At 62.4% G+C, this 25,230-nt stretch overlaps 6 protein-coding genes across 16 annotated transcripts; 4 read left to right on the forward strand and 2 right to left on the reverse strand.

Annotated features, from left to right (window-relative positions):
- Positions 1-266: 266 nt before the first annotated feature.
- Positions 267-2,809, reverse strand: LOC113626618 (translation initiation factor IF-2-like). The gene is made up of 2 exons (XM_027118373.1): positions 2,710-2,809; positions 267-1,444 (listed from the first exon to the last, which is right to left on the reverse strand). The coding sequence occupies exons 1-2, from the start codon at positions 2,807-2,809 to the stop codon at positions 387-389; spliced, it is 1,158 nt and encodes a 385-aa protein (XP_026974174.1). The 3' UTR covers positions 267-386.
- On the forward strand, positions 555-11,217 carry FBXL16 (F-box and leucine rich repeat protein 16). 3 transcript variants are annotated; one of them, XM_027117965.1, is made up of 5 exons: positions 4,762-8,018; positions 8,750-9,258; positions 9,630-9,714; positions 10,029-10,092; positions 10,362-11,217. In XM_027117965.1, exons 1-5 carry the CDS (start codon positions 7,296-7,298, stop codon positions 10,508-10,510), a joined length of 1,530 nt encoding a protein of 509 aa, XP_026973766.1. In that variant the 5' UTR covers positions 4,762-7,295; the 3' UTR covers positions 10,511-11,217. The 3 variants fall into 3 exon arrangements, with proteins under 3 accessions (XP_026973765.1, XP_026973766.1, XP_026973764.1); XM_027117964.1 differs by lacking the exons at positions 10,029-10,092; positions 10,362-11,217 and adding an exon at positions 555-633 and having other exon boundaries at positions 7,363-8,018; positions 8,750-9,770; XM_027117963.1 differs by lacking the exons at positions 10,029-10,092; positions 10,362-11,217 and having other exon boundaries at positions 8,750-9,770.
- A 3,098-nt stretch (positions 11,218-14,315) lies between these two features.
- WDR24 (WD repeat domain 24) lies at positions 14,316-19,177 on the forward strand. The gene is made up of 8 exons (XM_027117972.1): positions 14,316-14,931; positions 16,124-16,301; positions 16,450-17,122; positions 17,640-17,758; positions 17,837-17,958; positions 18,052-18,156; positions 18,243-18,583; positions 18,759-19,177. The coding sequence occupies exons 1-8, from the start codon at positions 14,451-14,453 to the stop codon at positions 19,110-19,112; spliced, it is 2,373 nt and encodes a 790-aa protein (XP_026973773.1). The 5' UTR covers positions 14,316-14,450; the 3' UTR covers positions 19,113-19,177.
- Positions 19,178-19,284: 107 nt separating this feature from the next.
- Positions 19,285-22,181, forward strand: JMJD8 (jumonji domain containing 8). Of its 7 annotated transcripts, none has more exons than XM_027117986.1 (9): positions 19,285-19,507; positions 19,585-19,683; positions 19,895-19,943; positions 20,021-20,117; positions 20,207-20,275; positions 20,372-20,491; positions 20,579-20,646; positions 20,724-20,858; positions 20,938-22,181. In XM_027117986.1, the coding sequence occupies exons 1-9, from the start codon at positions 19,416-19,418 to the stop codon at positions 21,016-21,018; spliced, it is 810 nt and encodes a 269-aa protein (XP_026973787.1). In that variant the 5' UTR covers positions 19,285-19,415; the 3' UTR covers positions 21,019-22,181. The 7 variants fall into 7 exon arrangements, with proteins under 7 accessions (XP_026973787.1, XP_026973785.1, XP_026973789.1 ...); XM_027117984.1 differs by having other exon boundaries at positions 20,339-20,491; positions 20,938-21,061; XM_027117988.1 differs by having other exon boundaries at positions 20,339-20,491; positions 20,724-20,853; positions 20,938-21,061.
- STUB1 (STIP1 homology and U-box containing protein 1) lies at positions 21,067-23,491 on the reverse strand. The gene is made up of 7 exons (XM_027117983.1): positions 23,205-23,491; positions 22,489-22,687; positions 22,235-22,400; positions 21,947-22,034; positions 21,732-21,788; positions 21,529-21,645; positions 21,067-21,451 (listed from the first exon to the last, which is right to left on the reverse strand). Exons 1-7 carry the CDS (start codon positions 23,367-23,369, stop codon positions 21,326-21,328), a joined length of 918 nt encoding a protein of 305 aa, XP_026973784.1. The 5' UTR covers positions 23,370-23,491; the 3' UTR covers positions 21,067-21,325.
- Positions 23,393-25,032, forward strand: LOC113626401 (uncharacterized). 3 transcript variants are annotated; one of them, XM_027117992.1, is made up of 6 exons: positions 23,586-23,854; positions 23,924-24,003; positions 24,155-24,316; positions 24,477-24,635; positions 24,695-24,698; positions 24,761-25,032. In XM_027117992.1, exons 1-6 carry the CDS (start codon positions 23,607-23,609, stop codon positions 24,909-24,911), a joined length of 804 nt encoding a protein of 267 aa, XP_026973793.1. In that variant the 5' UTR covers positions 23,586-23,606; the 3' UTR covers positions 24,912-25,032. The 3 variants fall into 3 exon arrangements, 1 of the variants encoding a protein (XP_026973793.1); XR_003435141.1 differs by lacking the exon at positions 23,586-23,854 and adding an exon at positions 23,393-23,499 and having other exon boundaries at positions 23,924-24,894; XR_003435140.1 differs by lacking the exon at positions 24,155-24,316 and having other exon boundaries at positions 23,586-24,005; positions 24,477-24,894.
- Positions 25,033-25,230: the final 198 nt, after the last annotated feature.

The following is a 25,230-nucleotide window of genomic DNA, read 5'->3' on the forward strand; positions in this document are numbered from 1 at the left end:
CCGCCCTCCCCTGCCCTCCTCTCCCCTCCCCGACCCGCCGTGCGCCAGGGTTTGTTATTGTGCGGGCGCCCGCGGCGAGGGGAAGCGGGGGTGAGGTCCGGGCTGGCGCGTGCCCGTGCACGCCGCCGCGGGAGCGCGCTCTGCGCGCGGTAGGGCGCGGCGGGGCTCAGCATCCTCAGCGCCCCCGCCCGGGCTTGCCAACCCGGATTGGCTACCGGCAACGGGGGCGCGCGAGGGAGCGGCGCGTAAGGCCGGGCGGGGGGCGGGCGCGGCGCCGCCGGCGGCCGGGGAGGAGCGCGGGGAGGAGGGCAGAGGAGGAGGGCGGGGAGGAGGAGGGCGAGGGGAGGGAGGAGGCGCCCGCCCGGCTCCCTGCAAAGCGGCCTTATTTATCTGGGCACAGCCTCAGCCTCCCTGGTGGGAGGCTCGGGGCGGCCGATCCTCTCCCACCCGGGAGCTCTTCTTCGAGGCGCGGCAGAGGGGGCCCGGCCAGGCCGGGCGCGGGGCGCGGCCGGGCCCTGCCTGCCAGACCAGCACCTCGGCCGCCTCCCCGCTTCGCCGGTGCCCATGCCGGGCTCCCCATGACGGGAGGACGCCCGGTGGACAGCGTGGCATGAGCCAGGAGCCCGGGCCCAGGTAAGGTGTGTGTGCCGGGCCAGGCTTACAGGGCGGGTAGGGGGCCAGGCCACAACACCGCGGAGGCCACAATGAGGACGACGCGGGGAGGGGGCTTGGGACAGCGTCGCCGCCACCCCCGGAGGGCTTACGTAACCGCAGCCCCTTCCCTGGCTGCTGCAGCTGGGCCTCCAGCCCTGCCAGGCCTTCCCGCAGCCCTTCACCCCAGTGGCTGGCCTGGTCGAGGCTCGATCCCCATGGCAACTGGACCAAGGCTGGGGGTCGGTGCCACGGTGCTGTGCCCCTGTGGAAGCCGAATTGCAGGACCCCAGTTGGGTTGGCTGGGTGAGGTCCTGGACCCCACTGCACTCTGGGCTCCCCACCCCAGCACCATTAGCCCCTGCCCCTGTGAGACAGGTGTTATATACAATTACACTCCAGGAGGAGCTTGTGAACGTGTGGCCCGGTGGCTGATCTGCCTCTGGACACCTGAACCTGGCCCTGTTTGGAGCTGCCACAGTGGGAAGACGAGGCGAAGGGAGGGGGCTGGCCACGTGCCTGGCTCTGGAGGAGGGGTTGGGCGATGTCCAAGGCTGAAGGGCCCCAGAAGGAGAACTGGGCACCCTGAGACTGCTGGGGGAGGGTCTTGTCCTTCTGGGAGTTTGAGTGGGTGGGGAGAGTCCCCACCCATGACCCCAGAAGGAGAGAAGGCCTGGTTGTTGGAGCCCAGTGGCCACTCCTCCAGCCCCTCCCAGCCTCTGCACAGGAAGCCTTCCCTCCACGGAGAGGGCAGACGCCACATGCTGCTTCACCTGCCGCCTCCGAGGGCCCACTGACCAGGGTCAGCTCAGGCCTCCCCGGGGCCACGTGGGGCATGGGGCCCTTTCTTCCAGCAGGCTCCTTTGAGAGATACTGGACAGCAGCCTTGGAGCAGAAGGCCTGAGCTAGCTCAGGACCTTGAGAGGTTTGGGGTCCCACAGGCCAGGGCAGAGGCCTGATGGAGACCCACTGGCTTGGCAGGAGGTGGCCATAGGGCTGGACCGAGTGCTATCTGGGGAGGAGGGAAATTCAAGCCCCAGTCATAAACACTGGCACAGCAGGGAGGGCTGTTCAGCCCTCAGGGACCCCAGGATTCATCTGGCCCAGTGCCTGCCGCGTCCACAGCCTGGCCTGGCTCCCCCACCTCTACCACCCCTCGCCTTGGGAGGCCTATGGGCACCTCTAACGCTGGGGAGGTTCATGGGACAGATGCCACCCTGCAGCTCACACCCGCTTCCAGGGCACTTGCATGAGTCCTGTTTCCCACTGCTCAAAAGGAAACAAGTGGCCCCGAGGTCAGGGCACCTGGGACACTCAAGACAGCTGGGCCTCAGGCAGGCCTTCTCAGCCAGGGAGACACCTCACCTGGAGGTCGGGGAAGGGGTTCCTTGGCTGGCGCTGTCAGCTCTCCACAGCCCCCATCTTGTCACACGTGGGAGCTTGCTGCTGCGTCTCAGAGGGCTGGCTCAGGGGAAGAGCGACGGTGGCAGCAAAGGAAGCACTATGGGGTAAGTGGGTGGCCCAGAACCTTCCTTACCAGTGGCCCGGGAGGAGCCTTAGCCAGACCAGCTGCAGAGGGTGGGCTCAGGCCACATTCCTTCCCTTGGCAGTGTTTGAGGCACTAGATGCCCCAGGCCTAGGCCCTGTGGGGCTCAGGTCCTTCAGAGCAGAGAGGCCAAGATGAGGACTGAAGCCCAACACCCACCCCCGAGGCACCCGGCCCCACATGGCTGAGCTGCCCTGAGTTTGGCCTCAGGACTTGGTCTGCTGAGCACCAACTCAGGTCTCTCCTGAGGCCCACGTGCTCCCTTCCCAGAGCCCCCAGTGCACGGGTGGGGCAGCCCGCACCCCAGAAGCATCTCCGAGCTGGGGGCGGGAGGGGAGCGCTGCTGCTAGGACGTGTGCAAAGTGGCAGGGATGTGAATGTGCCTGAGTCACAGGGCTTGTCATGGAATTTGTCAGCCTGCGCTGTGTCCCCAATCCCAAACTATCCTAGTTGTCACCCCAGCCCCTGGGGCCAGCACTGCAGATCGACCTGATGTGAGTTTTTCTGGCTACCAATGCCCTGCCCAGCTCCATGGTCTTCAGCTAGCAGGGAGAACTGGTCAGTGCAGGTTCTACTGGGGCCGGGCCCCCCAGCATCCAGGGCACACTGCATTACGTGGGGGTATCAGGGATGGAGGAAGAGACCTCTGAGCTTAGGGCCATGAGGAGTGGGGGGTTTCCTGGGCATGAGCAATCTAAAAGAAGAGTGTGCCAGTGGTTGACATCAGCTTGCAGCCTCTGGAAGGAGCACAGGGGCATGACAGGGGCACGCTGGGAGAGACCCCAGCGGAGGGACCCAGGCTGGAAGGGCACAGGGACTGAAGCAGAACAGAGCAGAGAAAGGAGGCAGCAGCAGGCTGGTGGGGGCCCGGGACTGCCCTCTGGACCACCATGCCTGGCCTGAGTCTTGGGGTCAAATCCCAGCTTTGTACAACTTCTGAAAATTCACTCTCCGAGCCTCTCTCTCCCCACTTGTGGTCAGGCAGTGTTTGATGGGCTCAGACCAGCAGTGGGTGGAAGGGGGGGCACGTGGTGCTGGGAAGAGCAGACCAGGCTTCCCTCCCTTCTGGTGCTTCCTGTCCCCTGCCCCCCAGGTCTGGCCAGATTATGGGGAACAGGCATCCAGCTTCCTTAACTCTGCAGCTCTCGGGGTGGGGGGGAACTCAGTCAAAAAGGAAACATGAGCCGTCCTCTTCCCAAAGGTCAGAATAACGGCAAGGCCCACCCCAAGCCCCAGGGTCTTGGGAGCCTTCTCAGGGACTCTGGCACCAACCCCTCCCTCCCCTATGGACACTGGCCTCTGCCACCAGGACTGACAAGCTGAGCTACAGCTTCTCCACTGACTGCCTTCCGTCCCGCCTCCTGGGCCTCTGTCAGCTGCACCCCTTTCTGCATGACCCTGATAAATGGACTGCCATTCTTTTCATTCAGCAAGCACTCAGAGGCCACTCAGTAGTCACGCTGTCTGTCCTCAAGGAGTCCCCAGCCAAGGAGAGGCAGACAGGTAGACGGTGATGATAATGCACGTGATGGCGGAGACTCTGGTTATGCTTCCCCGGTGCTGGGGGTCCCCCAGGGAGGGGCAGGGGCAGTGCTCACACTGAAGGATGGCAGCGAAGGAGCTGGCAGGGTTACGGAGCAGGGAGGCCTACTGAGCAAGCAGGGGGACCAGCATGTGCCCAGGCAGAGAGGGGAGGGGAGGAGGAATGCAGGACAGAGGGTCTGGCTGAACTGTAGGGTCAGGACGAAAAGGGGCTAGAAGTGAGGCTGTGAGGTGGACTTGCTGAGTCTTGGGGCCCAGTGACCTGACTTGCAGGAGAGGCAGCTCCTTATGAAGCCCCAGCATGGCAATCTGCAGACCCTTAGCCTGGAAGCCACCAAGGTCTGGAGTCCTCCCGCGAGCCCCTGGGACCCCCCCATGCTTCACATGAGTCTGCTGGGGAAACACAGAGGCATGGTTAGCTCTCCCAAGTGGCACCCTGATCCAGCTCTGGCTCAGGCTGATGAGGACAAGACAACTAAAGTAGTGACCATCACCTCCCTCCTTCTGGGGTGAACCCAGGACCCTCGAGCCCCTGCAGCCTATCCCAGGAGGAGGCCTCCCCCAGAACTCCACTCCACACAGAGACACAACACACCAGGGGCTGAGGCTAAGAATAGTGCAAGCCTGACCATCTTATTTTAAAAGCCTCTTTTCCTGGCGTTAGCTTCTCGTGCTTATCCCTAAAGGGGAAGTAGTCCCCAGCGGACTGGCAGCTGCCCCTGCCCCATCCTGGCAGGAAAATCCAAGCAGGTCCTCCTAGCCCCACTGGGGGCAGCGGGGGCAGGTACCAAGAAGGTGGGAGGCTCTGCAACCCGTCTGGCTGGGGGGGTGGGGCCAGGGTCAGGGCCAGGCAGAGGGGCCCTCATCCCAGCCCCCCAGGGACCTCTTGCCTAACTGGCAGGCAGACCCATTTCCAAAGTGAACAGTGAGCATTCTCCCAAAGCCCTGACCCCTGGGCTAATGTGTGGCTGTTTCTAGTTTTGAGCTAAAGAGCCAGGGCTCAGGCTGGGTGAGAGGCTTAAGGATGAGGAGCAGCTGTAGCACAGGAAGACCGTGGACAAGGCTGGGGAGCAGCAGGGCCGCCTCTGTGGGAAGGCAGCTCCAACCCAGGGCATATATGGGGGGGTGGTGCTGACCAACAGGCTGACCAGTGCCTTCTGGCCGGGGATGGGGTGTGGGATGAGGGGCAGTCAGGCCTTGGACACGCCTCACAGGCTGCTGCGGGCCATCTTTGGCATGGCCCCTCCCTCCTGTGTACTCTTTTCCATGGGCCAGTTCCACCCTGAGGTCTGGAGGGTGGGGATGGGACTGTGGGTGTATGCAAATGTGAGCTCCTGTGGGGGACGGGAAGGGAGCCCCGCAGATGCCCGGGGCATACACGTGATCCCCCCAACTCAGGCGCTCCACGTGCACACCCATGGCTGGGAGAATTTTCAACCTAAATCGGCACTGCTCTTGAGTTATTTCTCCCCTGGTGCCGCCTCCGCCGCCTCCTCCTCCGGATCTTAGCCGAGCGGGCGTCTCCTCCCCCCGCCCCACACCCCAAGCCTCCAGGGCCCCTCCCAGCTCCAACTGAACTGGGTTTGCCGGGCCGTACCCCTCCCTACCCCACCCCGCCGCTGTCCGTGGTGGAGCGGGCCGGGACTGGCGTGGCCTCCTAGCCCGCGCGAGGCGGCTGGAGGGGCGCTGTCCATGGTGCTGCCTCCGGGCGTCAGGCCGGCCGCGCCTGCTCTGCGGAAAGCCGGCGTGCCCTGCTCTGGGGACACAGAAGGTATTCAGGCTGGGGCTACCCCTCTGTACCCAGCACAAACCGCAGGAGGGAGTTGCCAGGATAGCCTCTCCACTGGCCCCAGTAGTGGGGCAGGGGCAATTGTGGGCTTCATCCTGTCCCCCATGAGGCACTGCTGTCCCAGGATGGTCCCCTCCTATGTACTGGCATTAAGCAATATCGGGCAGCCCTCATGTCAGGCCACTCCTGCCACTGTGGGCCAACTGTACCTCCTGGGAACCTCCGGTTCCTAATCTGAAAACGGTGGTAACAGTAGTGCTTTCCCCTGTGCCCCCCACCCAGGCTGCTGTAAGGTTGAAATACACAATTATCCCAGTGGGCATTCAGCAAATGTTGTCAGGGATGTCGTGTATCAGCCAGTGTGAGGCTGCTACTACCCGGTCATGAGCTGTAGTGAAGGGGCAGTCAAGGTGTGGGAGCCTCCTCGGGGGAGGGAGGCCCTGGGGTGGACTGCCAGCCTGAAAGTTCATGGCTACCAGGGCAGGAAGGCCTTTGGACCCAAAGCTGGTTGGCAGCCATGAGGGCCACATGTTACAGTAAGACCCTTGGACCCAGCCCAGGATGCACCCCCTCCCCAGGTGTGGAATACTGGCAAGTGTTGTCCTGTCCAGGGCTTGGACGCCAGTGGAGGGTGTGGTACTGGGAAGAGCAGGGCAGGACCACTGGCTCCCCTCCCTCCTGGGGTCTCCTGTCCGCTCACCCTTTGGCCAGCAAGCTCACTATGAGCCATGCACTGCACGTAGTCCTTGTCACATGCTGTCCCGTGGAGCAGTATCGTCACTTCCCAGGCTTTGAAGTGAGGAAAGTGAGGTTTGGGGAAGGAAGTGGCTCCCCAAAGCCACATAGCCAGAGTGGGGTGAGCCACTGGGTATGCTGCCTCCTCGCTGAATGTCTGAGGTGGGGATGGGCAGGAGATCTGGAATGTGGGACAGATGGTAGCGCTGTGGGGGTCCTGCTGCCCCTTCTCTCCAGGTTGTCTGTGCCCAGTGCCCTCTGCCACCCATTCACAGCCTTGGAGGCCTGAGGAGGGGAGCTAGGGGTTGGTCTCAGCCCCCACCCTATGGGAAGCTCCCTACACATAGCCTTCCACAGCCAGCTCAGTGTCCATGTCTTGGCTCCACCACTTACTATGACCTCAGGCAAGCAACTCATGCTGCCTCAGCCATGATTTCCTCATCTGTACAGTGGGTACAGTCATCGTCCTCAGTGGGTTGAGTGGAGGATTAAAGAAACAGTATGTGTGCAGGGCTCACTGTGCTGGCATCACGGTAAGCACCCTGGGAAGACACCTGCCCTTTCTCTCGGTAGATTCTGAGCCACAGAACCTCCTGTAGCCACTGAGATTCTCAGAGGCTGGTATGTGAGTCTCAGATGGCTTACTCAAACCACTCCAGACAGCTACGCTGGCACCCCATAGAGGAGTGGCCAGAGAATGCCCCAAACCCTCAGTTCCCCAGCCCCTGTCCAGCAGAGGCAGGCCTGGCAGACATTGATGGTGAGCAGCAAAGGTAAAGGGAGCAGTCATGGGCGAATGTCCCTCCATCTCTGTTCTGTCATCTGTAAAATGGGAGCCATAGTGCCTAGGTATCGAAAAGCTCTGTGAGTGGGTGGAGGTTGAGCTCAGTGCATACAGTAGGTGCTCAAGGAGTGTCGTGGTCATGACCAGCCCTGCCTTCCTGTAACTGCTCAGTCAGGGAGGGAGGGACTTACACTCAGATCCTTTCTGTTGGGTGGTTCTGGGAATGGCATGGGAGGGGACGCCCATGGATGGAAAGGAGTTCAGTTCTGCCCTGGCAGCAGACTCACTACCCTCTCTCCTGGACACTGTCTGCAGACCGAGCGAGGAAGATGTCGAGCCCGGGCGTCGACGGCGACCCCAAGCCTCCATGCTTGCCTCGCAATGGCCTGGTGAAGCTGCCAGGCCAGCCGAACGGCCTGGGCACAGCCAGCATCACCAAGGGCACGCCGGCTGCCAAGAACCGCCCCTGCCAGCCACCCCCGCCCACCCTCCCACCACCCAGCCTGGCTGCCCCACCGCCCCGGGCTGCTCTGGCCGGGGGCCTGTGCCCCCAGGCAGGGCTCCCCCTTGGTGGACCAGCCTTAGCCCCAGTGCCCGGGCCCCCAGTAGAGCGGCCGCCACTGGCCACAGACGAGAAGATCCTCAATGGCCTCTTCTGGTACTTCTCAGCTTGCGAGAGGTGCGTGCTGGCCCAGGTGTGCAAGGCCTGGAGGCGTGTGCTCTACCAGCCCAAGTTCTGGGCAGGCCTCACGCCTGTGCTGCATGCCAAGGAGCTCTACACAGTTCTGCCTGGAGGTGAGAAGGAGTTCGTGAACCTGCAGGGCTTCGCAGCACGTGGCTTTGAGGGTTTCTGCCTGGTCGGTGTCTCCGACCTGGACATCTGTGAGTTCATCGACAACTATGCCCTCTCCAAGAAGGGTGTCAAGGCCATGAGCCTCAAGCGCTCCACCATCACTGATGCCGGCCTGGAGGTGCGCACCACCACTGGCCCAGAAGGGCAGGGATGGGGGGCAGGGCCAGGCAGCAGCCACTCAGCACATGTGGGGGGAGTAGGAAGAAGCTTGGGCACACAAGCAGCAAAGCAGCCGAGGGTGGGGTCGGTGTCCTGAGGAGGAGTGTAGCTCTGGGGTGGGGGGAGCAGGACTGGCTACATAATTTGGGGGACCAAAATGAAAATTCGGGTTCCTTGTTCAAAGATGACTAAGAATTTCAAGACAGCAACAGCAAAGCAGTCAATTAAATGCGAGGCCATGCATGCCCAAGAAGCTCACATTGGGTAGGGAGGATGCTGGAGGAGGTGGGAGAAACAGGCAAAGGTCAGAGGAGCAGCTGTGGAGGCAGCCCCTTCCCCGGGACCTGGACTCTTAACATCACATCATTAACACCTATGGCTCTGAGCACCTGCTCTGGCCAGGCCCTGGACTCCCAGGCCCCCTGTGCCCTGCCTCCTCTTTTAGATGTTGTTCAAGTGTAACGAACACACTGTAAAGTGCACTTGTCAGAATACAGCTTGATGCATGTTTACACCATATACACGCTTAAAAACACAGCTTCCTGCCCCTCGGTGGGCTCCTTCTGCTCTGTCTCCTACCATCCTCACCACGCCCTGGGGGAAGGGGCGTGTCTGGGGAAAACGTGGTAGGGTTGCACCCTGGCGAGGGGGAGGTCGGGGCCTCCTGACCCCGCGCCTGCCCGCCCTCAGGTGATGCTGGAGCAGATGCAGGGTGTGGTGCGCCTCGAGCTGTCAGGCTGCAACGACTTCACCGAAGCTGGGCTGTGGTCCAGCCTGAGCGCGCGCATCACCTCGCTGAGTGTGAGCGACTGCATCAACGTGGCCGACGACGCCATCGCGGCTATCTCTCAGCTGCTGCCCAACCTGGCTGAGCTGAGCTTGCAGGCCTACCACGTGACGGACACAGCACTGGCCTACTTCACGGCACGCCAGGGCCACAGCACGCACACGCTGCGCCTGCTCTCCTGCTGGGAGATCACCAACCACGGCGTGGTCAACGTGGTGCACAGCCTGCCCAACCTCACCGCACTCAGCCTCTCTGGCTGCTCCAAGGTCACCGACGATGGTGTCGAGCTTGTGGCCGAGAACCTGCGCAAGCTACGCAGCCTCGACCTCTCGTGGTGCCCACGCATCACCGACATGGCGCTCGAGTACGTGGCCTGCGACCTGCACCGCCTGGAGGAGCTCGTGCTGGACAGGTGTGCGCGTCCCCCACCCCGGGGCCTTGGAGGGCAGGGCTGGGCGAGGCCTGCCGGACCTCTAAGCAGGGAGCCTAGTGGACTAGTGGACAGGCCTATAGCTAGAGTAGGGCTGCAGCAAGGGGGGGGCGGGGCCCTCATAAGAGGCCTGCCTAGTGTGGGCTATAACACGAGAGCAGGGCTGAGCTCTGTCCCGCCAGTAGGGAATACCACCGAGGGGTCAGGTGGGGGCGGAGCCTGGTGGGGCGGGGCTATGGAAAGGGCGGGGCATGTTGGGGCAGGAGGGGAGTTCACGACCGGGACACTTCGGGAAAAGGAGGAAGGGGTCGGGTGTTTTGAAGGTGGGCAGCCTCCTTCTGTTGCGACCACAGGTGTGTACGCATTACGGACACTGGCCTCAGCTATTTGTCCACCATGTCGTCCCTTCGCAGCCTCTACCTGCGATGGTGCTGCCAGGTATCAGCCCTCCATGCCTCCAGAGATTGGGGAGTAGGCAGGGGAGGTGGGGGGCACGGGGAAAGCCTCCACCCAGACAAGCCGCTGGCCTGCACCCGGCCCGCTCAGGTCCTGTAATGAAGTCTGGGATCCCTCCACACCCAAGCGGCCGACGTAAGCGAAGCGCAAAGAGTCCCCAGGGCCTCACCGACTCCGTGGGGAACTGAGAACCCCCGTTTTGAACCCACCCCCTGCCCCCTATGGCCTGACCCCAGGAGTGGGGCTCCCTCGGGGCGCGAACGGAAATAGTTAACTCGCCCCGCCTTCCCGCCCAGGTGCAGGACTTCGGGCTGAAGCACCTCCTGGCCATGAGGAGTTTGCGTCTCTTGTCTCTGGCAGGTGAGACCCCCCCCCCCACGCCGTCCTCCTGGGCAGTGACCACCCACGCCCATTAGTCCGACTCCGCCAGCCCTGCCGGGTCCCCTGTGCAGACCCATACCTGGTGCTGACTCGCTGCGTCCCAAGTCCCAGTCAGAAGGCGGAGACGCCGGGCAAAGTTTAGCCCGGCCTGCTCCTGCCCGGCCCCCGAGCTCCCTCCCCCAGCCCCGCCCTCCGGAGCCCTCGGGCCGCGCCCACTCAGCCGCCGCCCCGCCTCCCGCCCGATGCAGGCTGCCCGCTGCTGACCGCCACCGGGCTGTCGGGCCTGGTGCAGCTGCAGGAGCTGGAGGAGCTGGAGCTGACCAACTGCCCTGGGGCTACCCCCGAGCTCTTCAAGTACTTTTCGCAGCACCTGCCCCGCTGCCTCGTCGTCGAGTAGCGCAGGGCCTCCCCGCCTCTCGGCCCCTCGCTCTCCTCCCGGCCCCGCCTCGAGCAGGGAGGGCGGTGGGCGGGCCAGCCCCGCGCACGCACGCACGCTCGGGGAATTTGTGCATGCCCCTCGCACCCGCAACTGCACGCCCGCCCTCCACCACGCCACAGCCGCAGCCATCCTTTGCCCGCCCGCTGGGTGCGGGGGGCTGGGGCTCGGTCCTGCGGGCGCTTTGAGCTCGTCAGACGGCCGCCCCTACCGCCTTCCCCGCCACACCCCTCTCTGTCTCCCCGCTGTCCCCCCCACCCCTGGCAGGGCCCAGGGGGATTGAGGGGAGCTGGGTCCCCTCAGGACACGGGGGCCCGGAAGAGACCCTAGGGCTTCCCGCATTTTCCACTGCACCGCGCCTGGAGCCCTCCGAGGGGTGTGAGGGGAAACAGGCCGCCGCCAAAGCCATGGCCCGCCCAGGAGCCCAAGTCCCACCCGCCCTTCCCCCACCTCATACCAGCCTGACCCCAGCGACCTCCCCTCTTCTTTGCCGCTGTGTGAGACAGGCCGTGCTCGCCCCACCCCTATACACAGGCCTAAGGTCCTTGGGCCCTGGCCAGGCTAGGGCAGAACTGGATTAGGAGAGGGACCGCTGGGCTGACAGTGACCCTGGCATAATCAACATTAGCCCAGCTGGCTCCAGTCCACCTCAACCCAGGGGTGGTAGAGCTACCTTGAGAGACCTGAAGCTGGAGCGACCATCTGGGCCTGCAGGCCTTGGGAGCAGTCCTGGCTGGACCCTGCCCCGCAGCCCCTGTAGCCAGCTGGGCCCAGGCCCCTCAGCATCACACTTCACCCAGGGCAGGTATCCGTCAGGTGGAAGCTGGGAAATGGGGCCCCAGCCAGCGGCTCCGATCTTCCAGTGGCCAGCTCACCCTCAACACCCAAAGGAGGGAGGGCTCCTTTCTAGCCTCACACCCCTCCCCAGCTTCCCAAACTTCTACTTGCCCACATGGGTTCACCGTGTTCTGTCCAATCCCAAGATATTGGGAGGTCCCGGGGGTGCTGGCACATCTTGGCAATTACTGAGGAGGGGGCTGGGACCCCTTTCCATCCCAACCTTGAGCCCCAGGATATACAGCACCCACATCCAATCTTGGGACACTCCCCCCACCCCCCCATCCGGTTGGAAGAGAGTAACCAGTTTCCAGAGAGCCAGAGAGTGAGAGAGAGAGAGAGAGAAAGAGCGAGCGAGAGATGCTGTTGAAGAGAAACAGTTCAACAGCCCAAAGATTTCCCTGCCCCTGGAGCGCTGGCCAGAGGCTCCAGGGCTGAGGTGGTCAGGAGCCAGTTTCTTCAGCCCCTCCTCCCCACAGCTCCCTAGTGGGGAGGGGCAGCTGTCCATTTGTCCAAAGTATTAATGCAACTGAAGCTGTGATATTTCCAACGACTGTAGGAGGAAAAATTAGGGGGAGAGAGGAAAACAAAACCAACCAACCCCTAAAATCATTTTCTTATTGTACATACGACCTCATTCTCCTGTATATGCGGAAGATATAACCTTATATTTGGTAAGTGTTTCTTGTGCTATTTTATCACGTGACCTGTTTATAAAAATATATATTAAAAAAGTTGTAAAAACACATATCTGATTTGGTTTTAGGTCATGACGCCATGGTGGGGGGAAGGTGTATCTGTCCTGAGTGGCCCAAGTCTGAATTTTTGTGCACCTCTCAACTCATCAGACTTACTGGTTCTTTCAACAAACGTGCAGAGGCTGGTAACACTGTGCCAGACTGGAAACCCAGCAGCGACCAACAGAAGGTCCCTAACCTCTCACTGCTTCAGAGGGGGAGAGACACTAAAATTATTACACATAACATTCCCTCCAAAATATCTAGGATCTAGCCTATCCTTCCAGAAGGGCAAAAATGAGGCCTGTTTCAGGCACAGGGTAACTAAGGATAGGAATGGGTCAGGGATATCCTAAAACGGGTCCACAACACCCCCCCCACCCCCGACTGCACAGCAGAAGGTGAGCGGCAGGCGAGCAAGCGAAGCTTCATCTGCCGCTCCCCATCGATTGCATTACCACCTGAACCATCGCTCACATTACCGCCTGAACCTCCCCAGCCACCCCCGTCCCACGTCCGTGGAAAAATTGGCTTCCACGAAACTGGTCCCTGGTACCAAAAAGGTTGGGGACCGCTGTCCTAAAAGATCACACAGTGCAGCACGGACAGACCAGGGCTCATACCCAGGAGAGAAAGGCAGGCTCACAGAGTCACTGATTGAGCCGAGCCGCTTGTGTGAACAGGTCGGGTCAGGCACTCGAGCTCTTGGAGACAGAGACAGATGTGATCTCTGCCTGGTTGAGTTCATACTCGTGTGCAACAGATGACAACCAGTATACAAAGGAATGGGTTGTGACAAGCGCTGTGGAGGTGACAGTGGAGAGGTCACGTTAAATGGGGTGGCCAGGGAAGGCCTCCAAGAACGTGACATGTAAGCTGAACTCTGAAGGAGGAGATCCCTTCTGGAGAGGACAGCGGGCGAAAACGTGCGATGGCCACGAGGCAGGGAAGAGCTTGCCCAGCTGGAAGAAGGGCTAGAAGCCGCCGTGGCTGGAGGTGCGCGGAGAGAGGAAGAGGCCGGGAGTTTGGGATTTACTCACAGCGCGGTGGGGACTTATGGGGGACCTAAGGCCAAAGAGTGGTACCTGACTGCTGTGCGGGGTTCAGATCAGGGGAAACGAGGAACCCAGGGAGAGCCGTTGGAAGGCTGCTCTTGGGGTCCCGGGGAGGGCGAGAAAGGAGGCGGAGACGGTGGAGGGATTCAGGACTAGTTTAGGGATGCCTGGACTTGCTGATGGACCTTGGGGCAGAGATGAGCATTAGCATTAAAATACTGCAATAGGGGCTTCCCTGGTGGCGCAGTGGTTGAGAGTCCGCCTGCCGATGCAGTGGACACGGGTTCGTGCCCCGGTCCGGGAAGATCCCACATGCCACGGAGCGGCTGGGCCCGTGAGCCATGGCCGCTGCCTGCGCGTCCGGAGCCTGTGCTCCGCAAAGGGAGAGGCCACAACAGTGAGAGGCCCCCGTACCGCAAAAAAAAAAAAAAAAAAAAAAAAAGTGATTAAAAAAAACCCCACCACCACTCGAGGCGGAACCGGAGGAACCCCTCTACCCCTAGTCCCGGTCAACCCCTCCGCCTCCACCAGCGTAGCTCCCGGATCCGGAACGTTTGTAGTGTGGGCACCCGCCTCCGGCGAGGGGCTGGCAAGAAAAGGACCACGTCCGGCGGGGGGGCAGGAAAGAGACGGGCTGCTTCCGGCGCGGCGGTTCCTCCCCGGCCCGGCAATTTTAGGAAATGGTTCGGGTGCTCTCGGAAGGAGAGACTTCTCCGTTCGGCTAGCTCTGTTCCCGCTGCCTCCGCTCGCCCGCAACCTCCGCGCCGCCAGCCTCTCCTGCCTCCGGTCTCGCCAGACCCCCCCAGGCTCCTTAAACAGCTCGGTCCTTGAAGTCCCTCTGTGTCCCTCGCGCCTTTATAGCCTGTGTTCTCCGGGCTCCTCTATCCTTCTGCCCGCCTTCCAGAGGCCGACTTTGCGGACGGTGGGAACCACCTGGCTTCCCCGGGCGGGATTGACTGACCGAACGTCCAGTGACAATCCTAATCTGGCAGTTGGGGGGTTGGAGAGGTGGCCTGGCCTGGGACTGACCAGGTAGGGTCTTCCCCAGAAGTCAGACATGGGACTCACTGGCCTCAGGGCAGCTATGGCGCCTTCTGACTGCTCAGCCAGGGTGATGGAATTTGCCTGTCAGACTGACTAATGGTGGACTGCCCTGGACTAAGCAGTTTTGGAGGAACCACCCAGGGTAAAGGCTCTTAACTGCCAGGTCCCTACCCCCAGGCTGACCAGCCCTGCCAACTTCATTGACCTATCCCCACCACCCGTGCACCCATGGAGAAGATGTCTCGCGTGACTACAGCCCTGGGTGGCAGCACGCTGACGGGCCGCACCATGCACTGCCACCTGGATGCACCAGCCAATGCCATCAGTGTGTGCCGTGACGCGGCCCAGGTGGTCGTGGCAGGCCGCAGCATCTTCAAGATCTATGCCATTGAGGAGGAGCAGTTTGTGGAGAAGCTGAACCTTCGTGTGGGCCGCAAGCCCTCGCTCAACCTGAGCTGTGCAGATGTTGTTTGGCACCAGATGGACGAGAACCTGCTTGCCACGGCGGCGACTAATGGAGTCGTGGTCACCTGGAACCTGGGCCGGCCATCCCGCAACAAGCAGGACCAGCTGTTTACGGAGCACAAACGCACGGTGAACAAAGTCTGCTTCCACCCCACTGAGGCCCACGTGCTGCTCAGTGGCTCCCAGGATGGCTTCATGAAGTGTTTCGACCTTCGCAGGAAGGACTCTGTCAGCACCTTCTCGGGTGAGGCCCTTGGAGGCGGGTCGGGCAGGTGTGCATCTCTGCAGGTGGCTGGCCTGTCTAGGCAGGTTGAGAAATGCTGTGTGCATCAAAGGCCCTCAGATGTACTCTCAGAGGGCTTCCTGGAGGAGGAGCCAGCCGAGCTGGCACTGGAAGAGTGGGTGGAGGTGAGCAGGAGAGGGGCAGGGCAGGGGTAGGCCTGGTGGAAGTGTGAGGGGTACCTGGAGTGTGGTCACAGCTCTGATGCACTTATGGAGTCAGCAGGAGTCAAGGCTGAGTGTGAGATCAGGGAGAGAGCAGGGCCTGAGCAGATCCACAGCCCACCTGGGCAGCTGAGCAGAGGGTTTGTTTTGCTGTCTCCTCTTTCCTTGCCTCAGAGCTCCAGGCCACCTCATTGCACAAAGTCTACCTCCAGGGTCCTCAGCCCAGGGAAGCAGTGGGGAGTGGTGCACTGCCTGGTCCCCCCGCAGTTCTCTTCCCAGCAGGCCCAGCTCCCTGACAACCCCCCTTGAGCCAGCTCTCCCTTTTCACCTCGCTGAGACCAAGTGAAGCACAGGGCAGAGCCCAGAGAGAATCTGAGGGCCTCTTAAGACAGACCTTGAGCTACCTGTGCTGGGGAAAAGCTGGACACTGCACTCAGAGGCTCTTGGTGTGGTGGTCCACAGGGGTGGACGTGTACCCTCAAGGTGTCCAGTGCTCTGGGGCTGACCTGGCGGCTCCAGCTCAAGGTGTAGGGACTGGGCAGATCCTGGGGCATCCCATCCATGCCTCCGTGGGCCTCAGGCCCCCGAAGGATTGTATTCAGCCCACTGAGGCCCCTGTTCATTCAATGCTCTGATACCTGGTCCTGAAGCCGACCACAGCTTCGCCCAAGGACTGATGTCAGTTGCAGAATCCAGGGAAAATCGAGGTCCAGGAGCCTGTGTCAAAACCACCCAATGCCTGTGTCCCTCTCACCAGCCCAGGCTATTGTGTCTGCTCTGCCAGGCCTCTCCTCACCCTTGTCCACCCTGGGCAGGCCTTGGCAGTATCTACTCCACCTTCTAGGCCTCCTGGCCTGCGCCATGGGCAGGCATGTGACACCAGTCCACATTCACTCCAAGGGATACCCCTTGGTTGCTCTCCCTGCTGGAGTCCCTGTAGGCTACCCACCCACCCACCCCCAACTCTCCCTCCACTGACGTCCTGCCCACAGGCCAGTCTGAGAGTGTGCGTGACGTCCAGTTCAGCATCCGGGACTACTTCACATTCGCCTCCACCTTTGAGAACGGCAACGTGCAGCTCTGGGACATTCGGCGGCCCGACCGCTGTGAGAGAATGTTCACGGCCCACAATGGGCCTGTCTTCTGCTGCGACTGGCACCCCGAGGACAGGTGTGGGGTGGGGTGGGGGCCGGGGCAATGGGGCAAAATGGGTGGGGCTTATGGAAGGGCTCTCTCACTGCCTCAAGACCTGTGAGACAGAGTGGGGAGCCCTCCCACCCCAAAAGAGGTCACTGAGGACCTCACGGGCCTTCCACAGGGGCTGGTTGGCCACAGGTGGGCGTGACAAGATGGTAAAGGTCTGGGACATGACCACACACCGCGCTAAGGAGGTGCACTGCGTGCAAACCATTGCATCCGTGGCCAGAGTCAAGTGGCGGCCTGAGTGCCGCCACCACCTAGCTACGTGCTCCATGATGGTGGACCACAACATCTACGTGTGGGACGTGCGCCGGCCTTTTGTGCCAGCTGCCATGTTTGAGGAGCACCGCGATGTCACAACAGGCATTGCCTGGCGCCACCCGCACGATCCCTCCTTCCTGCTCTCCGGCTCCAAGGACAGCACCCTATGCCAGCACCTATTCCGTGATGCCAGCCAGCCTGTTGAGCGCGCCAACCCTGAGGGCCTCTGCTATGGTCTCTTTGGGGATCTGGCCTTCGCAGCCAAGGAGAGCCTAGTGGCCACTGAGTCGGGGCGCAAGCCCTACACTGGGGATCGGCGCCACCCAATTTTCTTCAAGCGCAAGTTGGACCCTGCCGAGCCCTTCTCAGGCCTCGCCTCCAGTGCCCTCAGTGTCTTTGAGATGGAGCCTGGCAGCAGTAGCATGAGCTGGTTCGTGGACACGGCTGAGCGTTATGCCCTGGCTGGCCGGCCACTGGCCGAGCTTTGTGACCACAATGCGAAAGTGGCTCGGGAGCTTGGCCGCAACCAGGTACATAGGGCTGGGTTGAGGGCCATGACCTCGGTGTAGGGTCAGAGAGTTCCTCTGACTGCTGTGCCCAGATCCTGCCCTGAGTTCAGTGCTCAGTTCTGCTTGAGGTCACCACTGGCTCTTGCCCCAGTAACTAAGGGTGTCCAGAGCCCCAAGTGGGCCAGATGCCAGTGCCATTCCTGGGATGCAGGTCTGGGCTGGAGCCCCCTCTTCTGGCTTATCCTTGCTTTTAGACTTCCCGAGGTGTCCAGCCCTACGCAGAAGGCCCACACTGCCTCACTTATCACCTCCTGGGGACCCCAGGCTCATTTCCACTTTTCTTTCTGTGCCTCTGCAAGTTTGAGGCTGGGGTTTTTGTCTTTCCATGGGCATCGATTTCCCACCTGGGGCGGGCCAGGACGTTGGGTCCCTGGGGCAGCTGAAAGCTGAGGGTTTGTGGTTCCATCCAGGCAGAGGGGGGCCTGCACGGGGCGCCAGGGACCCAGGACCCCCGTGAGTGAACAGTGCCCACCCCTAGGTGGCGCAGACATGGACCATGCTACGGATCATCTACTGTAGTCCTGGCCTGGTGTCCACCACCAACCTCAACCACAGTGTGGGCAAGGGCAGCTCCTGTGGCCTGCCACTTATGAACAGGTAGACATCTGGGGGTGGCTTTCCCCAGAGGGTGGGATTGTTGGGGCCCACCTATCCATCGGCTTTCCCTGCCTCCAGTTTCAATCTAAAGGATATGGCCCCAGGGCTGGGCAGTGAGACTCGGCTGGACCGCAGCAAGGGTGATGCACGGAGTGACACAGTGCTGCTGGACTCCTCAGCCACACTTATCACCAACGAAGGTAGGCTGGGAGCAGACGCAGGGCATTCATGGGAGTGAGACTGGGGCCTCCCAGAGTGAGCTGGTCCTGCAATGCTCTCCCTCCCTCGGGCAGATAACGAGGAGACCGAGGGCAGCGACGTGCCTGCCGATTACCTGCTGGGCGATGTGGAAGGTGAGGATGACGAGCTGTACCTGCTAGACCCGGAACACGCTCACTGTAAGTGGGGGCTTGGGGAGGGGTGGGGCCAGGAGGCGGGGCCAGAGGCTCATACCCTGCCTACCGCCCCCCCCCCTGCATTGCAGCTGAGGAGCCCGAGTATGTGCTGCCCCAGGAAGCCTTCCCACTGCGCCACGAGATTGTGGACACCCCACCCGGGCCTGAGCACCTGCAAGACAAGGCCGACTCGCCCCATGTGAGTGGCAACGAGGCAGATGCAGCCTCCCTGGTGCCTGTGGACTCTTCCTTCTCACTCATCTCCGTCTCACACGCACTGTACGACAGCCGCCTGCCGCCTGACTTCTTCAGTGCCCTGGTGTGTGACATGCTGCGCTTCTATGCGGAGCAGGGCGACGTGCAGATGGCCGTGTCCGTGCTCATTGTGCTGGGTGAACGCGTGCGCAAAGACATCGACGAGCAGACCCAGGTGGGTGACAGGGTCTGGGGGGGTCTCCCTGGAGCAGCTGCCACCCCCAGGACTACCCCTGCACGCCCCGCCTGCACCCGCCCCTCTGTCTGTGCCCAGCACACTTGGGGGAAGCTCCTCAGTGTGCCCGAAACCCTGGTCTCTTACCTCCTTCCTCCCCTCCCTGCACCACCAGGAGCACTGGTACACGTCCTACATCGACCTGCTGCAGCGTTTCTGCCTCTGGAATGTGTCCAACCAGGTGGTCAAGCTCAGCACCAGCCGTGCCATCAGCTGCCTCAACCAGGCCTCCACCACCCTGCACGTCAACTGCAGTCACTGCAAGCGGCCCATGAGCAGCCGGGGCTGGGTCTGCGACAGGTGCCACCACTGCGCCAGCATGTGCGCCGTCTGCCACCACGTGGTCAAGGGTCTGTTCGTGTGGTGCCAGGGCTGCAGTCACGGCGGACACCTGCAGCACATCATGAAGTGGCTGGAGGGCAGCTCCCACTGCCCCGCCGGATGCGGCCACCTGTGCGAGTACTCCTGACCCGCCTGCCGGACCTGGATGGGTGTGCGGGGCTTGTGAACCAAATAAAGGAAGCGGGAGACGTATTCTGAGGCTGCCTGTCACCCGGTCGCGTCGCTTACGGTCCCGCGCGGGCGACTCTGGTGGGCGGGTGGCAGTGTGTCCACGGGAGCTGGCAGTAGCCAATAGCAGCTCTTGGTGCGACCTTCGTCCCGCCTTCCGGAAGTGCCCCCTCTTTCCAGGACGGGCCAGAGGAAGCCGCTTCCGGGAGCCAGCCTGTTGCCACGACGACGGAGCTCCCGGCATGCCTCGCGGCGGCGGGATATGGCGTTGGGGGTGCGGCTACTCCTGTTGCTCGCGCTCTGGACGCTGGTGGTTCCGGCCCGGAGCCTCCGGGAGGCAGGCGACGGAGGGTGGTGAGCGGCGCCGGGCGGCAGGGCGGAGCGGGGCGGCCGGCGGGGCGGCCAAGGGCACTGACCAGCTGTGTCGGCAGGCGGCGGCCCGGGCCGGGGGCGCCGGCGGCCGTGGCGGAGGAGGAACGCTGCACCGTAGAGCGCCGGGCCGATCTCAGCTACGCCGAGTTCGTGCAGCGGTAAGCGCGTCCTCTTGTATGGCCACACCTCCCACGCCTGAAAACTCTGGGGCTCCGTCACCGTGCACCGCTGAGGCCGCGCACTGGTCGCCGGCCCGTCCTCCCGGGCCTCCTTAGGCCGCTTCCCCTTGAGCTCGTGCGAGCGCGTGTGAGCGGGGGCGGACGATGGGCGCGGATCAGACTGAGGCCATGATTCCTCCTTTTCTTCTAGCTACGCCTTTTCCAGACCTGTCATTCTGCAGGGGCTCACAGACAACTCGGTGAGTGCTCACGCTCCTCGCGACCACCACTCGCCCGTGCTGAGCTTGGCCCCTGAGTATTTTCCCCGCCCCCACAGAGGTTCCGGGACCTGTGCTCCCGTCAAAGGCTGCTGGCCTTGTTTGGGGACAGCGTGGTCCGGTTGAGCACTGCCAACACCTACTCCTACCAGAAAGGTGAGCTGCCCCTCCCAGCAGCCCAGCCTGCCTGCCAGCATCTTGAAGGCAGCACCAACCAGTCCTGACCAACCCCTTTCAAACTGCAGTGGACCTGCCCTTTCAGGAGTATGTGGAGCAGATGCTGCACCCCCAGGACCCCTTCTCCATGGGCAATGGTGAGCCAGACAGGTGGCCATGGGGTGGGGTGGGGTGGGGTGACTTAGTACCCAGGTGCCAAGATTCCTGCATCCTCTTGTGTGTTTTGCTGTCAGACACCCTGTACTTCTTTGGGGACAATAACTTCACGGAATGGGCATCACTTTTTCGGCACTACTCTCCACCTCCATTCAGCCTGCTAGGTACCATTCCTGCTTATAGCTTTGGAATTGCAGGTGAGTGCCCTGCAGGACCAGGGGACTTGGGAACTGGGTGGGGGAGGATTAGGCTTGGTAACCAGCTGCTCGTAACTCACCACACAGGTGCCGGCTCTGGGGTGCCCTTCCACTGGCACGGGCCCGGGTTCTCAGAGATGATCTATGGCCGAAAGGTCAGCAAAGGGTGGGGCTGAGACTTTGGGTTCACTGACCACAGCACAAAGAGTGACCTTGCTGCTCCCACCCTCAGCGCTGGTTCCTGTACCCTCCTGCGAAGACACCTGAATTCCACCCCAACAAGACCACACTGGCTTGGCTCCGGGACACATACCCAGCCCTGGCACTATCTGCACGGCCCCTGGAATGCACCATCCACGCTGGTGAGGTCAGTGGCTGGCAGACAGGGGCCAGGCTGGGCTGGGTCAAGGGGCCCCAACCAATCCCTGTGTCCCCCCCACTCCCAGGTGCTGTATTTCCCTGACCGATGGTGGCACGCCACACTCAACCTCGACACCAGCGTCTTCATCTCTACTTTTCTCAGCTAGCCAAAGGGGGTGGCTGGGGAGCCCGTCGCACACCAGCACATGCCCCTATAGTGCTCACAGATTTTATTACAGGGACAGAGATGGCAGCGGCAGCCTCAGCCCAGCCCACTCTCACCCACTGTTTCTGGCCCAGAGGGGGATGGGGGAGGCTCATGACCCAGCAGAACTGATGGGGGTGGGCTTGGGGACACCAAGATAGGGATCTAGGGACACAAACTATGTACAGCGGCTAGAGACTACTGCCCAAGGCCCTCCTGGGCCAGGGTACCAGGCAAGGCGGGTGAGTGGCTCACACACTCGCCCTGCCTCAGTAGTCCTCCACCCAGCCATTCTCGGAGATGAACGCGTCAATGACCTCTTTCATAGCCAGGTTGGGGATGAGCTGTTCCTGGGTCAGGGGGCTCCGAGTCACAGGGTCGAAATGGCCCACACGCTGCAGTGACAACAGAATCAGAATTAGGAGGGGCTCAGTGGGTGTGGGTCCTGCTCCCAACTCCCATGGGCCCTCACCTGCAGGTGCTCCTCAATGTCCTTGCGGTCATAGGTGATACCACTGGGTGTGATGCAGGGCTCCCGCATCAGCTCAAAGCTGATCTTGCCACACAGGTAGTCGGGTATATCTCGCTTCTGCAGCACAGGGTCAGATCAGGGGCTGGGAAGGGGCACTGCTCCGACTCCTGCTACCCACAGACCCCAGAAGACAGGCAGCTCACCTTTCTCTTCTCGTCTACCTGGGAGAAGAGTTCATCCATGTCTGCCAAGTACTTGTCCTGCAAAGAACCAAGCAGCTATGTTTGTGGGCCTGACACCCCATCTCCCTTCCCCAGGCACCGAAACTCACAGACCCAGCAGGAGCCAGGGGCACCTCACGTCCATTACACGCATGCAAATACACACAAGACCCACACTTGGGCTGGGGCACCCTCACATGCTTGGCCTCAATGCAGGCCTGTTGGGCCCGGAGGTGGCCATCGTCCTCATCACCCTCATGGTTCCGCTGACACTCTTCCAGCTCCCTGGAGGTTGACCAAAAGCTGATCAGAGATGGGTCTGGCCAGGAGGTCAGACTCCACTCCAATCTTAGGCTCATTCAGGCCTCATTCCCCTCCATCTCCTGCGTGCCAGAGTTGACCTTCAATAAATGATTGTGTTCACGACTCAGAGTTAACCTAAAAGTGGTGACTTCCGGGGGGCGCCTGTCATCACCACAGCCCACCTCTCACGCTCGGCCACGATGAGCTGTGTGAGGTAAGAGTGCAGCTCGTTCTCCTGGTGGATGCGCCGCTCCTCAATGCTGTTCCAGCGCTTCTTCTTCGCGATGCGCAGAGCACTGGGGATGTCGTCCCCAAAGTTGAGCCGCTGCTCCTTGGCCAGGTTGTAGGCTGGAGGAATAGAAGATTTGGATAAACCTCCAGCCAGTCCACCCGCCTGGTCCCAGGCACCCTGGCACCAGCCAGCCTGTAAGCCCACCTCGCTGCAGGTTGGCAATAGCCTCATCATAGCTCTCCATCTCCAACTGGCATTGCCCCAGGAAGAAGTGTGCCTTCACAGACTGCCCGTCCAGCTCCAGGGCGCGCCGGCAGTCAGCCAGAGCTTGCTCATGCTGCTGCATCTTCAGGTAGCACAATGCCCGGTTGGTGTAATACACTGCCACCAAGGGATTCCGGGTCTGGAGAACAAGGGCAGACCAGCCAGCGTGAGGGAGTGAGCTCAGCCTACCCCCTCTGTCCCAGCTTGAAGCCCATAGCTGGAATCAAGACACTACAGGTTTCTCCGCTTCCAAGCCTCTGGGTTCTGAGGGAGGGTGGAGCCTACCTGAGCCCACCCTCTGGACTCCAGTGAGTCTTGTGAAGGTAGCTTTTCCAGATCTGTGGAAATCACCAGCTTTGGGCTTGGACTCCTCAAAGGGCAAGGGTCCCTGGCCCCCAGCCGAGTGGGCCTCAAGCACTCTGAATCTCCCACCCGCCACAGTTCTCTGGCAACCAGCACTGGCTCGGGAGCCGTGGCCTTGGCCCCTCTGGAACAACATCATCACTGAGTTCTCAGAGCCCAAGCACCACCCGCCTCCGAAAGTCGGGCGGGGGTGGCCAGACAGGGGCTCCGGGGAGGACGCGGAGGCGAAGCCGCAGTCCGGCCCCTCCCCTGGCTCGGACGCCGGCCCCCTCCCGCGGTGCAGGCGCACTCACGATGGCGCGGCCATAGCAGGCCGCCGCCTCCGGGTACTTGCGGCCCACGAAGAGCCGGTTGCCCTGCTCCTTGAGCTCCTGCGCGCTCGGGCTCTTTTCCGGGCTGCCGCCGCCGCCGCCGGCGCTCAGCCGCGCGCCGCCCTCCTTCTCCTCCTTGCCCTTCATGGCGCCGCGCGGCACGGCCTGGGCTCCGCTCCCAGGCTCCGCGCCGGGCCCGCCCTACGCCCTCAGCCCGAGCCCGCGATCCGCTCGGGCCCGGTCCGGCGCTCCGCCACCGGAACTTCCGGCCGCGCAGGTGGGCGGGGCCAGCGGGAAGGATGGCCTGCGAGCGGGCGGGGCCGCGCGTGCACCAGACGCGAAGCGGAGGACGGGGAGGGGGAGGGGCGGGGCAGGCGGGGGAGCATGCGCTCGCGGCGACGCGACGCGCAGCGTCTGAGGCCTGAGAAGTGCCGAGGTCGTCGGGGCAGGAGCCCGCTCGGGCACTCCGACGCCCCGCCCCCGAGGCTCCGCCCAGGCGCGTGGGGATGGCGACTGCCCGCGGGCTCGGGCTGTGAGGACTCGAGCAGCTGGGCCAACGTCCTGGGGTGCCACGGGGAAGTGCTGCGGGCGCGCGCGAGCCCCCAGGGGCGGCTGGAAACCCTGGAGCGATGGTAGGACGGTGGGGACATCGGGCGGGCCGACCCCCGTGGCTCGGATTCCCCGTCACCGCCCTTCCCCAGGTGTCGAGAGGAGTTGCCCGCAGCCATCGAGAAGCACGTGACACGCGACGAGCTGGAGCAGTTGCTGGCGTGGAAACTGGCGGTGAGGAGCTTCCCACGTGGGGGACGGAGCCTTCCGGGGCGGGACGTAGCGCCGTGGGCGTGGCTTCATCCTGGGGGCGGGCCCTCGCGCCTGGGGGCGGGGCCCCTAGCGAGATCCACCAGCCGTGACCCCAGACCCGCCTTGACCACCGAGGGGCCACTTTCGGCCGCGCCTGCAGCAGCTCTTGACCACCAACTCCCCAGAGCTGGTGGTGCAGCGCTCGGCCGCCGCCTTCTGTCCCCTGCCAGACGTGAACGCAGCGGTCACGGAATTGTGCGCCCTCCGGGGCGTGGGCCCGGCTATCACCTCGCGTTAGTAGGGAGAGCTGGGCGTCCCCCCGGCGAGGGCGGAACCTGGCGTGTTAGTGGCCTTATCTGTGAAATGGCCAGATACGTGACACCGAGAGTTGTTGGGAATGGCAGCCCCACGTCGAGGTGGGGCTGAGTGCTGTCCATTTACTTCCCGCGGCAGTCCTGGCTGCCAGAGCTCTCGAGGTAGCAGCCTTCATGTCTGAAGAGGCAGTGGCCGCAGTGCCCGGTCTGCCAGCCTTGCAGTACACCCTGAAGCACTACCTGCTCTACCTGGGCCGGGTGCAGGAGGGTGCCACAGCCCTGAGCCAACGTGCAATCTGTTGGCGGCCAGAGAGGGCATCCAGGACTCTGGTCAGGGTGATGTGCAGAGTTATCCAGCAGGGTAGGGTGACTGGTGCCCCTGAGCCCCAGACTCCCTCTGCCCCACCCCAGGCAGTGCCTCAGGCTGTGGACTCCTCACCGTGTGGAGACAGCACTGTGGATCTGGGCTGTAGGGCAGAAGCTGTGCCCTGACCTGCTGCCTGACCTTGGTCCCAGCCTGGCCACCCTTGAGGACACTAGGCCAGCCAAGAACCACAGGACCCAGGCCTACTGACTTGGCTGTGGCCCAGGGCTTGCACACCTACCTTGTGATCTCAGGGCACAAGTCTTTGGACAGGGGGCTGGCTGCTGTAGGAGCTCAATAAATGCTTGCTGAACTCAAACCTGACTATGAGGCCCATGACTCTCCCCAGGGGCTCCCATCTCCCATACAGAGACACCTCATGCTGGGTACAGAAAAGCAAGGGGGAAGCCCAGGCTGCTGTTTGTGTGGAGGGAAGGGCCCTCACAGTTTGATCAGTGAGTTGGGGGGAGACCAGCCCAGCCCGCAGTGCCCAGTACAGCCACCTGGTGCTGTGTAAAATATTTATTCA

Source organism: Aethalodelphis obliquidens, unplaced genomic scaffold, assembly GCF_003676395.1.
Source record: "Aethalodelphis obliquidens isolate GAN/ISIS:26980383/991018 unplaced genomic scaffold, ASM367639v1 scaffold18, whole genome shotgun sequence".
Taxonomy (NCBI): domain Eukaryota; kingdom Metazoa; phylum Chordata; class Mammalia; order Artiodactyla; family Delphinidae; genus Aethalodelphis; species Aethalodelphis obliquidens.

What these genes read in the sequence shown, in the direction of transcription:
- LOC113626618 (XM_027118373.1), bottom strand. Translation starts at nt 2,809, where the DNA reads ATGCAGTGTGCCCTGGATGCTGGGGGGCCCGGCCCCAGTAGAACCTGC. An exon ending in TGGAGCTGGGCAGGGCATTG is followed by an intron (nt 1,445 to 2,709) that starts GTAGCCAGAAAA and finishes GACCCTGGTCAG; the next exon opens with TGGGCCCTCGGAGGCGGCAG.
- WDR24 (XM_027117972.1), top strand. Translation starts at nt 14,451, where the DNA reads ATGGAGAAGATGTCTCGCGTGACTACAGCCCTGGGTGGCAGCACGCTG. An exon ending in AGACCCGGAACACGCTCACT is followed by an intron (nt 18,157 to 18,242) that starts GTAAGTGGGGGC and finishes CCTGCATTGCAG; the next exon opens with CTGAGGAGCCCGAGTATGTG. An exon ending in ACATCGACGAGCAGACCCAG is followed by an intron (nt 18,584 to 18,758) that starts GTGGGTGACAGG and finishes CTGCACCACCAG; the next exon opens with GAGCACTGGTACACGTCCTA.
- STUB1 (XM_027117983.1), bottom strand. Translation starts at nt 23,369, where the DNA reads ATGAAGGGCAAGGAGGAGAAGGAGGGCGGCGCGCGGCTGAGCGCCGGC. An exon ending in AGGTAGACGAGAAGAGAAAG is followed by an intron (nt 21,646 to 21,731) that starts GTGAGCTGCCTG and finishes CCTGTGCTGCAG; the next exon opens with AAGCGAGATATACCCGACTA. An exon ending in ACATTGAGGAGCACCTGCAG is followed by an intron (nt 21,452 to 21,528) that starts GTGAGGGCCCAT and finishes TTGTCACTGCAG; the next exon opens with CGTGTGGGCCATTTCGACCC.
- FBXL16 (XM_027117963.1), top strand. Translation starts at nt 7,296, where the DNA reads ATGGAAAGGAGTTCAGTTCTGCCCTGGCAGCAGACTCACTACCCTCTC. An exon ending in TCACTGATGCCGGCCTGGAG is followed by an intron (nt 8,019 to 8,749) that starts GTGCGCACCACC and finishes GCCCGCCCTCAG; the next exon opens with GTGATGCTGGAGCAGATGCA.
- JMJD8 (XM_027117984.1), top strand. Translation starts at nt 19,416, where the DNA reads ATGGCGTTGGGGGTGCGGCTACTCCTGTTGCTCGCGCTCTGGACGCTG. An exon ending in TTATAGCTTTGGAATTGCAG is followed by an intron (nt 20,492 to 20,578) that starts GTGAGTGCCCTG and finishes CTCACCACACAG; the next exon opens with GTGCCGGCTCTGGGGTGCCC. An exon ending in GCACCATCCACGCTGGTGAG is followed by an intron (nt 20,859 to 20,937) that starts GTCAGTGGCTGG and finishes CCCCACTCCCAG; the next exon opens with GTGCTGTATTTCCCTGACCG.
- LOC113626401 (XM_027117992.1), top strand. Translation starts at nt 23,607, where the DNA reads ATGCGCTCGCGGCGACGCGACGCGCAGCGTCTGAGGCCTGAGAAGTGC. An exon ending in CTGGAAACCCTGGAGCGATG is followed by an intron (nt 23,855 to 23,923) that starts GTAGGACGGTGG and finishes GCCCTTCCCCAG; the next exon opens with GTGTCGAGAGGAGTTGCCCG. An exon ending in GTTGCTGGCGTGGAAACTGG is followed by an intron (nt 24,004 to 24,154) that starts CGGTGAGGAGCT and finishes CGCCTTGACCAC; the next exon opens with CGAGGGGCCACTTTCGGCCG.